This window comes from Mus caroli, chromosome 13 (assembly GCF_900094665.2).
Source record: "Mus caroli chromosome 13, CAROLI_EIJ_v1.1, whole genome shotgun sequence".
In the NCBI taxonomy this organism is placed as follows: Eukaryota; Metazoa; Chordata; class Mammalia; order Rodentia; family Muridae; genus Mus; species Mus caroli.
The window spans coordinates 85,485,122-85,497,160 of NC_034582.1; the positions used below are offsets into that span (position 1 = coordinate 85,485,122).

General features: G+C 38.2%; 1 protein-coding gene across 10 annotated transcripts in view; it reads left to right on the forward strand.

Annotated features, from left to right (window-relative positions):
- Ssbp2 (single stranded DNA binding protein 2) overlaps positions 1-12,039 on the forward strand; it is a 240,715-nt gene that overhangs the window by 207,661 nt on the left and 21,015 nt on the right. For 7 of the 10 annotated variants that reach the window (XM_029468157.1, XM_029468156.1, XM_029468160.1 and 4 more), the window contains 4 exons: positions 647-713; positions 1,363-1,433; positions 5,564-5,655; positions 11,065-11,113. In XM_029468157.1, the coding sequence (XP_029324017.1) occupies positions 647-713; positions 1,363-1,433; positions 5,564-5,655; positions 11,065-11,113 (279 nt within the window). The remainder of the gene's footprint in view (positions 1-646; positions 714-1,362; positions 1,434-5,563; positions 5,656-11,064; positions 11,114-12,039) is intronic. The other 3 variants (XM_029468161.1, XM_021180034.1, XM_029468155.1) reach the window with 1 other exon arrangement.

Genomic DNA, 12,039 nt, shown 5'->3' on the forward strand with positions numbered 1-12,039 from the left:
TCTCTCTCTCTCTCTCTCTCTCTCTCTCTCTCTCTCTCCTTTTTAGACTGTTTTTTGTGCAGCCTTTGCTGTCCATGAAGTCACTCTGTAGACCTGACTTGAACTCAGAGATCTGCCTGTATTTGCTTCCCACCACACCTGGCTTCTGTCTGTCTGTCTGTCTGTCTGTCTGTCTGTCTGTCTGTCTGTCTGTCTATCCATCCATCCATCCATCCATCCATCCATCCATCCATCCATCCATCTATCCATCTATCTATCTATCTATCTATCTATCTATCTATCTATCTATCTATCTATCTATCTATCTATCTATCTATCCATCCATCCTTCCAATCATCCAAGACATGGCCTCTTTAGGCTGTCCTGAAACTAGCTCTGTAGACCAGGCTGGCCTTGGACTCACAGAAATCTACTCACAGAAATGCAACTGTACCATCAGCCAAAAACAAAATTTCTTTTACAGCAAAAATCTTATATTAAAGCTATACAAGGATGAAGTTTATAAAATGAATGGGAAATTGAATGATCTTGTGAGACATTCAAATGCATTCTGTAGTTGCAGAAACTTAAGGGGGGGGATGTTAAAGCACATGCTTTATAAATACTTACAATATTACTTGTTATTTTTGTTTTTCTAAATTGCTAGGCACTTGGAGGTGTCCCAGGAAGTCAGCCATTACTCCCCAGTGGGATGGACCCAACACGACAACAAGGTAATTAAAGTAGACATAAACTGATTTGCTGAACTAGTGAGGAAATTCATTAGGAACTCCATTGATAGAAATATTCCATGAGTTTATCAGCTGTATTTTCACAGCAACATGACTAAGTGGTTTGTATTTCCAGCTAACTCTAAATTATGTATCATAACAGAGTAGAGGTGATAACATAAGAGAGAGAATACTAAAATGTCTAAAGCCGGTGTGTGACTTGGGACAAGCAGGATGTTAAGTGATTGTGGACATCAGCCCCTTTCCTTTTTCAGACAAGGACTCAGTGATGTAGAAGGGGAGCGTACAGAGTAGCAGGGACGTTATTCATTCAACAGTCCCAGTAACCCACTCTTTCCTTGGAGATGTTTAGGTGCCATGGATAGCTAAGGTTGTATTTCAGGAAATAATTGTCCCAAAGAAAGAGGAGCAAAGGCTGTAAAAGAAGTAATTCAATGCAGGGAAGGAAGAAAATTTTAGCTAAGAAACCAATAAAGAGTAGGTGATAGCCAGAGCTGAAAATGATGGCTACAAATACCAAAATAAGCTGATGGCCTGCTTAGATGTGGGATGGGTCTACGTAGGAAGGGGGACCAGCCTCTAGCTTAGTGCACGTAGCTGCTCTGTTGCTAATCACTTCATACTCTCTTAGGACATCCAAATATGGGTGGACCAATGCAGAGAATGACTCCCCCAAGAGGAATGGTGCCCTTAGGACCACAGGTAAATATTATCAGCCCAGAAGTGAGACACTGGGCTGCTGCCTCCTGATGAGATGGCCTTGTTTGCTGGGTTTTAGCATATGTAATGAAGTATTGACAGACCTCAGGACTTAAGGCATTGGACACAGATCTCATGTAAAATCCTGAAAGAAAACGTATGAATATTTCTTTGCAAAATCATATAGTTTATTTTTTCTGTTTGTATTAGCAGTATTTCTAGTAATATGGAGGAAATGAAGTACCTTGGTATAAATTTACCTCAGAAACCATAAATTAAACAATAACCCAATTAATTAAAATAATAAAAAAATACTATACATTTAAACAAAAACAAGTGCTCATGCTAGGATAGGAGATAAAATTGATGTAAAAATCGTTTGGAATCGCAGGAGTCTCATGACATAATCTCTGCATATCAAACCTGTCAGGTAAAATGTGTGAAAAAAAAAAAACAACTTCATTTCCTGAAAGATAATGAAAAATAATTCCTACAATAGGCATTTTACCATGTAGCTGCCACCCAAGGGTAGACTGCCCCATCCCTTATACCTGTAGTATAGAAACAGGCTCACAGATACATTTGTTTTGTTTGAGACAGGGTCTCACTATATACCTTCTGTAGACCAGACTGACCTTGAACTTACAGAGTTCCTTCTGTCTCTCTCTAGAGTGCTAGGATAAAGGCTTGTGCTATTGATCAGTCCCCGTAATTTTTCCCTAAATATGACTTCTGTGGTTTTTGACCTTAAGGTATGTATAGTAAAGAGAGATAGTCATTTCTGGGAGCAACTGAAGAGTGAAACAAAGAACTATACTTAGCGTAATGGACCTTGCGTCCTGTGAGGTAAACAAGTCCACACAGGCACAGTGGCAGTGTGGTTAATGTGTAGTGTGTGGCTGAAGACAGAAACACTTAGCCCAAGTCAAGGCATATTTATAATCAGTTTCCATCCAAGGACAGCAGCAGAAAATGATTTTAAATTTAGCTTCAGCAGAAAAGCAAAATTATTTCATTAGATAAAATACCTTCTGATACTGTATTTGAAATAACTTTCTCCTCTGTTTCTATGAGTTATGTAGCTAGCCTATGTCCTTAAACTCAGCAAGATCTGTGGGATTAATGGAAATAGTCACTTAAATTATATAGCTATTTCAGTTTTCACTAGAATTTTGAAGTGTAAGTAAGGTACATACAAGGCAGATTTAAAAATCAGATCGTTGGGGTAGATAAATGTGAAATGAGAATGTATAACTCACAGATAGAGTGAACAAATTCCATACAGCTAAATACAACCTAAAATGTGAAGTTCAGCTTACTACAGGATAAAACTTCCTAATACTTAAACTGTCCAATCAAGAAAAGACATGTTAAAGGTTCCAAGCAGTCAGAGTCTGAACTCCATTGTGTGAGGAGCAGTAGAGGAGAGATTAGACCAGATGGAAGAGTATGAATGCCATCAGCTTTAAGTGTGCTCGTCCCTCCCTCTCTGCCTGGGGTAAAGCACATGGAACGCCTTTTGTTATTCTTTCTTTTCTTCTTGATCATTTTGTGATTTAGAATAGCATTCACAAAATGAAAATATTTTTTATCTATAAATCATGTATTATATTGGATAATCTCTTGCTTCCTATTCAGTTTAATTAGCTCATCATTTATTGAAGGCCTACAGTGTGTCAGACATTTGACTTGACTGTTGAGTATAAAAAGGTTACTGAAATAGGATTTCTGTTTTCAAGGTACATACTATTCAGCAGGAAATAGAGCTGCACTTAGAAAGGCTATGATCTAATACTAAACGCCTAGAAAACAAAGTATGTCCCCTGTGCAGTTGGTCGAGGAGCCGTCACATGAGCAGAGAAATGGTGCTTTAGAGCTGAGGAAACCTGGGGCATGAGGGAAAGGGTACAGTTATGTTTTATTAACATCCATGAAAAAAATAACAGCTACAGTTTTTAAGTAGCAAGTGCCATATTTTAATTCATTGAACACTCTGGTAATTTATATCTCATTTTATTCTACCAAAAGTCTACGTGGAAATTAATATTATTGACACACAGGTAAGGAAATAGGTTAAGAGACTCAGTTGCTCATGTAAAAGAGTTGCTACCCGTATTTCCTGAACTCCAGAGGCAGAAGCAGGACTGTCTCAAGCCCAAGGCCAACTGGACTGTGTAGGAAGACCCTGTGTCACAAAGGCAGAGTGGCGGAGAGTCCATCGTGCTATGGCAGTGGAGATGCAAGCTAATGTATTCCTATGCCCAGAGCTCCAAGGAACATCCATGAATGTTCACTTTCCTAAATCTCACAGATGAGGAGAAAGGTGCAGACTTCCCTGGGAGGTGCCCATGCCTGACTTTACCACACGCATGTGGCTCCAAAATCCTTTGCTGATTCTAATCCCTACTATCTCTATGCTTGACCCAAATTAGCTGGCCTTCTAACTGAAGGCTGGTATGGTTAGAAATGATTCCCTACTGCTTACGCACCTGAGTGCAAGCTCCTGGCAGTGAAGGCAGATGAGCAGCAGGAGGAGCACTAGGCAGGCAGCTGAGTGATGCCGTGGACCTAGAGTTAGCCAGCTTCCTCATTGATTCATCTCCTTGTCCTCTTAACACCTCCTCCAAGGTGTTCCTGCAGGATGAGTTAACATGGTTATGAAAGTGTAGCTTCTTTAATTTGGAAAATCCAGTAGGCTAGAGATTCAACTAGGAGAAGTTGAACATGTAGGAAATGAAAGCAGAAAGCATAGCTGAGGCTGGGCTGTGAAGAGCTTACAGGGACACATTGAGGAGTTTGGGTTTATTTGACAGATGATCTGGGTCATTGTAACTCTTAAGTGACATGGGTAATACTGTGATTAAAAAACAATGCCTGGGGAAGTAAACAGAATATACTGGGGAGAAAACCCCAGCTAAGATAATGCAGCAGCCTTCCCACTGAAGGGGAGCCCCTTGTCAGCTTTCACTACTGTGGCAGAGGACCAAGTAGGACACTTATAAGAAGGAAAAGCCATCAAAGAATTTCTGGAAACTTGTAGCATGGACTGTGATTGAGCAGGTGATGCTAAAGGCCCGTGGAACAGTAAACACACAGTTCAGCCGCAGCGGGTGGCGGTGTGTTCTTCTGTGTGTGTGCATTGCACATGAGCAGCAGCCAGGCAGAACCAGCACTGCCAACCTGAGCATAGTCTAGGAACTTAGTGACACATGATAAAGTAGATTAAAAATCCTAAGGGAAAAGCAGTATTTGGACAGATTGTAGCAGATAAATTACCTATGGATGTGCAGTAATCGAAAGTAATACTGTAACTAAAACTTAAGGAAAAGCAATATTTAAACTATGATCAAAACTGAAGAAGCCAGCAATGTAGCTGGAATAGAATGGTCAAAAGAGGAAGATTAGCATCAGGAAACCAAACGTGGAAGTCACTGACTGTGTCAAATGTGTTGACATGTTAACATGAAAAGTCGCATTTAACCTTTATTATCAACTAAAGTAAGCTAGCATAAAATATGATGTGCTTATGAAAGACTTTGAACTGCCTTTCTTCTCCTTTAATGCACACAGTAGGTATTGCCTCAGATTTATTGGGTCACATAAGTCATACATGAATATTTCCAGTATGTTTTAGTTCTCAGTTCGGTGTTTGTAAGGAGTGCATTTCCATGTTGGATATCTTACTCTAAATAGAAGCTTATAGTCAGCATTCTTGGGTTGGGTTTACCTGTTGTATTTCCTTTCAGACTTTGTGAAATTTTTCTTATCTAATAGTTTCAAACCTACTGAATTAATAATTTATCTAAAAAATTAATTTTGGACTTATGAGATGTTTATTTGAAAAAGTGACTAATGTACAGATATTAGATAACTAATAAAGATATGCTAAATGTTATAATTTTGATCATGCGTTAATCATTCAACATGATCCAGTGATTTCCTGTATTGATAGATCTTTTAAGTGGCATTGACCAAAGTAGTTGTGTTAAAATAGAAGCAAAAATACAAGAGTGGACCCCTTCAGAGAATGAATTGCACAGGCCTTGTCCAGTCAGGACTTGCCTAGGGAAGTCATTAACCTGCTCTCCTTTCTTTCCCCCTCCTTTTGGTTTTGTTTTTTTGTTTTGTGGTAGTCTGACCCTTGGTTATCATTACAGAACTATGGAGGTGCAATGCGACCCCCACTGAATGCTTTAGGTGGCCCTGGAATGCCTGGAATGAACATGTAAGCAAAAGCTTATTACTCTGTGTAGTGACTGTCCTGTCCTCTGAAGTTATATGCGTCTGTTAAGCAGCTCGAAGAACCAGTGTCTTTCACCGAGACTTGAGTGTGTGGGTTTTGCTTTATTTTCATGACTTACTATCATGTTTTCTCTTCCGATGCAACTTTCAATTGTTTTTTGTACTTTAGGTACCATAATCCACAACATTTAGCCTGTTGCTTTTTAAAAATTATGTATAGATTCACATAGAATCTATATAAACACTGTGAAGAAATGCAGACACCTGAACTGTGTACTAACTCTACAGAAGTTGATACTTGAAGATTTTATTTATGTTAATCAGTTCCTTGTGGTAGCCGGCAGTACAGTTAGTAAGTCTTATAAACATATGTCTATGTTTGTGTCATGGGAGCCACTTTTATCACAAAAGAATTCCTGGGTTGTTGTCCTCTGTGTTGAAGAACTAATCACAGCCCAGAGTTGAGTCTCTTTGAAAACCCACGGTGTGGGTGCCTGGGGGATGCTCACTGAACTTGTTTGTTTTACAGCAGGATCCTTTCTAGTCCAAAAAGAGGAGTGGGTGTCTGTTGCAATGCAATTTGTAAGGCATTTTTATTTCTTTTGCATTCTTCAGCCTTCCCTCAAAGGCCTGTATATAGTAATCTTATTAATGATTTTTATGAATTCACCAGAGGACCAGAGAATCACCAAGGGGATGTAGCCTCAGAAGTGGCTAGTGTGCTCCATGCAGGCTTGTGAGCTTCTCCTCAACTTCACTTCCCAGCTGCCTGCTTTTAGCTCCTTACATATTAAATGAAACAACCCTGCTATCATCTGGTGACATGAAGACACACTGTGAAATAAGCTCTTTTGATGTATGCAGGGTTTTTTTAAGCTTCTGAAACCATTTTCATAGGATGCAATTTTTACTAAAACTGAAAATAGGTTAATAAGTGGATACCAGGCAGACTCAAAACTAACAGGACAGGGAGAAAAGTAGGTCAGATTTCCCTCCAATACTTTCACTTTTGTAATAAAAATGGATAGATATGAAGTCTGGCTCTTGTTGAACTCCTCAAAGGCTCACTCTTTTATTAGTGGTTGCTATAGAAAGATTGGACGATATTTTGTGCTTATGTCAAAGCTACAGCTCTTAACAGTAGGCCAGAGGAATATATCAAACTTAATTTAGATTCTCAAGTTAAAAGTCAATACAATATACTTTAATAAAATTTGAATAGTATGATCAGCCAGGTTGTTGCAACTGATAAGAACATATCTAATACAGTTTGGTGTAGTACTCAGCTTTATAGCTAACTGCTTAGCCAACTTGAGATAAACTGGGCTTGCTGGTGCATAGTGACTTGAGAGACTCAATTACTAAAATGATCTAGTTTCTCCCCATATATGTGCTTTTGTGTTCACATGTGAATATTCTTTAATTCCATGTGCTTTCAAAACTAAAAATATGGCTGAAACTCTTAGTAGGAATTTTTTAGGGCTATGTGGACTTCTTAAGTAGTTTTGATAGTTTGAAATTATTTCTCTTATGTAAGGTTTTATCGCTCTTAAAGAGTATGAAGTCTTATAAGCTTATTCCATGTTTTTTTTTACTATTCTCTTTTATTTTGGAGTCTTGTTTTTTGTTTTTTTTTGTTTTTTTCATTTTTAGTAAACTAGGATTCTCTGAGACAATGAAAAATACATACACATATTTAGGCATAATAAATATTTTTCTCTAGCATGGAAGCTTGTAATTAATGAAGTTCTAATCAGAGAAGGTAATCATTGCATTGCTGTTATCTCCTAGAAAACTCAAAGATAGACTAAAACAGAAAAATACAAGGTATATTCATTATACTCATAAGCTGAATTAAAATTCACATCCTTACTTATCTTTAAATATGTGACACACACACCCCCACCCCATTTTTCAAATGGAATCTAAGGCTTTCTTCATGCCATTTTAAAAGAAAAACGAGAAAACCCCGTTGGACACTTAAAACTTGGAAGATAAGGTATGGTGTCCCCTACTTGCCACTCCACACTTACCATGACAATATAATCACAGTGCAACAGCCAGTGCTTGGCAGCCGGGGCTCCCAAGGAGTGCGTGCTATGCTCTAGCCTGCCCCGTAGCTGCGAGGGTCCAGAGGGACTGATTTAAGTGAGTGAGTTTCATAAGAGAATTGTCTTCTTGATAGTCATGACTCCTATGGTCCATCAAAATAGACACTTATCACGGATCCCAAGAATCCTTTACATTTCCTTTTCTCTTTGCTTTTAAACAAGGCTCATCTGCCCGACTTTGATTCAAATACTGTCTGTGAGACGCTGCGTTAGCCGCTTGATGGGCCGACTGGCTTCACAGCAAGTGGAGATTACTCGCTTACTTAGTTGTTCTTCAAAACCACGAGGCGTTTGATTTTAGCACTCTCTGTGCATTTATTTATTTTAGTGCATTTATATGAGTTCATATGTAATTCCTATGATATGAAATTTAATATGAAATGCAGCATTCTGGAACTAGATTAATATAAGCAGTTGAAATGATGTTCTTTATAAGAAATATAGCAGTGAACTGATGTTATTTAATTCTCCTTTTTTTTTTTTTTTCTTTTTCTTTTTTTAGAGAAAGGATTTCTCTGTGGAGCCCTGGCTGTCCTGGAACTCACCTTATAGATGAGGCTAGGCCCAGACTTACAGAGATCCACCTGCCTCTGCCTTCCAAGTGCTGGGACCTTGGATGGATGGGCACCATTGCACCTAGCAATTTTTTTTCTTTTTAAAGAAATAATTTATGTTATTTAATTAAATTAAAATTCTGACTTAAAGATTTATTTATTTTCTACATATGAATACACTGTTGCTGTCTTTACAAAAAGGGCATCAGATCCCATTATAGATGGTTGTGAGCCACCATGTGGTTGCTGGGAATTGAACTCAGGACCTCTGGAAGAGCAGCTAGTGTTCTTAACTGATAAGCCATTTCTCCAGCCCTTTTAGACATATTTTAAATTAAATATTTTATATATCTTATTCATAAGTTTTTTTTTTAAATGCATTGATTTTGATGAACATGCTACAGAATGTAAGTGAAGGTCAGAGGTGGGTCCTGGGGAGTGGAGCTTGAGCCAGGAGGGAGGCTCGGCAGCAAGCACCTTTCTTTACCTGCTGAGCCATGTTGTGAGCCTGACTCATGCAGCCTTAATTGGTCGTATTTAAAGTTGTGAGATCACTAACTATATATCGTCATAGCACTAAACTTTTCTATGGTTTGAATATTTTCTAGAATGTCTTAAGACAATTATTTCCCAGTTTCTTCATTATATTTTATTTTGCATCAGACACACTATGTGACTACACCTCCCTACTCAGATGTCTTACTTGATAAACGTGCATCCTGTTTTCCATCATTTTATGTCTATCTGGACACTGAATCCTATATGTAAATCATCTTTCAGAAGTGTTCAGTAATCAATTATAAACCTGTCACACCTTTGTCCTTATCATCAGTATCACCTCAGGAGAGATTCCACTTGGAGCATTTGGAATAGAGCCTAAGGAGGGATTTAAACCCTTTCCCTCTATTTACACTCCCAGGGAATACCAAGCTCAAACTAAGGTAGTTGTAAGGATTCCAAGCAAACGTTACTGATATAAGTAACTTGGACATTGTTTTTATTTAATGTTTATTACTTTAGATTTAAGATACCTAGATTCAAGGTACTTTTTTTTTTCATTTTTCAATTAGATATTTTCTTCATTTACATTTCAAATGCTATCCCGAAAGTCCTCTATACCCTTCCCCCGCCCTGCTCCCCAACCCAACCACTCTTGCTGCCTGGCCCTGACATTCCCCTGTACTGGGGCATATGATCTTAGCAAGACCAAGGGCCTCTCCTTCCGTTGATGACCGACTAGGCCATCCTCTGCTCCATATGCAATGTTTACATTTCAGATGTTATCGCCTTCCTGAGTTCCCCCTCCATAACCTCTCACCCCATTCCAACCCTTCCCTTTGCTCCTCCACCGACCCATCCACTCCCATGTCACCATTCTAGCATTCCCCTTCTCTAGGTCATCAAACCTCCACAGGACCAAGGGCCTCCCCTCCCACTGATGCTAGATGAGGCAGTACTATGCTACATATGTAGCAGGAACCATGGACTGGCCCTTGTGTATTCTTTGTTTGGTGGCTTAGTCCCTGGGAGTTCTGAGAGGTCAAGTTAATTGGTATTGTTGGTCTTCCTATGGAGCTGCAATCCCCTTCAGCTCCTTCAGTCCTTCCCCTAACTCTTCCATTTGGATGCCCAGGCTCAGCCCAATGGTTGACTGTGAGTATCTGCATCTGTCTAAGTCAGGTGCTGGCAGAACCCCTCAGTGGAGGCTGAAGGGAAGTCCAAACAAAGGATGTTTTTAAAATGGAATATTACACTGCCTTAGTGATTAGTGACTCTAAAGAGAATTTTCAGTAACCTAATAAAATAAGGGAAGTTGAAAATAGTCTACTTTTCATAAGACAATATTTATTCAAATGTGCTTAACACCACGGCCCAGGTATATGAATTTGATTTAATTGGGCATTAATTTTGTTTATATAGTATAAAATATAAAACATTCTCTTGATTCTAAAATAAAGCAATATATTGGCATAGAATATCTCCTTTCATTTTAAGACTTCCTCTATTATCTTCAACTAAAATTATGAAATTATGAATTTTAAATCAATAACATTGATAAGCTATAATCTAAGTTTATATATTATATATCATATACTATATATTATAATAACAAATTTATAGAGCTATAATATAGAGCATGCCCATTTGAATCCTCCATCCTTCTCTGGCAGATGATGGTACCCATGGCTTAGTAACTCAGTGGAGCCACATATGAGAGTGGTATTGGCAGTGAGACTAATGCCAGACTCAGTGCTTCCCAGGACTAAGTCACCATGAGCACTAGAGGATACATTTCCATATAAGACTATTTCATAGAAGGACACAAGTTTACGTATTGCTTATTTGTATTTAAGAGTGTCATTTATGTAGATATTTTACAAATGGTTTCATTTGAGTGATACACAGGTAGCCCATACTGATTGAGTTATTTTTAACTGTATTTGATCCCTTTTGCTCTAAAACTGCTAAAGATTATTTAGGAGCATATATAGTCTAGTATAGGTGGCTTCCATTTTGTTTATAAAAATAAACAATATTAAACTAACTTTACATGAAACTGTTTTCTGGAGTAATACTATTTTTGCATTCAAGGAAAACCCACAAAGATGACTAGAGTGATATCTGAGCTTAACTCTCATGGTACATGGTAACTATGTTACAAACAGTACTGTCTGCTGTGGAGCCACTGAGGCTCAGGTCGAATTAATCTGTCATATCGTTTTGTAGGGGTCCAGGTGGTGGTAGACCTTGGCCAAACCCAACAAATGCGAATTCAGTGAGTATACCTATTTTGCACTTTGTAACGTTTAGCAGTGAAAAGCCTGCTCCTCTGGAGAGCTCCACAGTCTGCTATCTTACGCATTTAAAGTAGTTGCTCCAAAAGCAGTTTTGTTTATATTCTTTGAGAAAAAAGTGAGTCTTATTTTTGAAATTATGTATTTGTAAATTTCATTACGCAAATGTGTGTTTTATGTCACCTTTTCAAAATTTCAGTTGGATTTTCAAAAGTAAAGGTAGAAATAGTGAGCATACTACAGTAGTTTGTGCCTCCTCCTGGGCCCACACAACCCAAGTCAAGTCAAAATAAGGGAAGTGCCGTTAACTGGAAAGTATGAAAGGGGTTATAGAACAAGGACTTGTCACGACACCGCATCGTTTGCACAGCGTTATATTATCAGCTTACTGATTTGACAGGGGAAGGAGGAGGAAACCTTTTTAAGGAAAATAAGTGATTGACCATAAGGAAAATACAGTACAAGCTTTTTTAATTAAAAAAAAAAAACCTAAAACCTGGTTCCTGCTTTCTACTGGCATAATGCATGATGCCGTCCTCACCATCAGTACTTACAGGGTCATTGAATCCGTTCCTTCTTGAGAAACTAGAATGACACCAGTCATCTTAAAAGGAGAAGTTACCGCTTTAGCCTTTATTCAAACCACTACAATCGTGAGTACTACGGTGCAGAATTCCTTTCTAGCTTAGTCATGCAACATATTTGACCCTTAATTTTCTTATCAGCTCTTTGTAGTTAAATGATTCTGGCCCTCTAGCTCTGTGATCTTACTTATTATCTGGGTCTTACTTTAACATGTTTTAAAATATTTATTATATATGTATTTATATAATACTTATATAATAAAATAAATGTATATATAGCATTGTGTGCGCTCATGCTCATGCTTGCCTGAGTGTATGTAAGA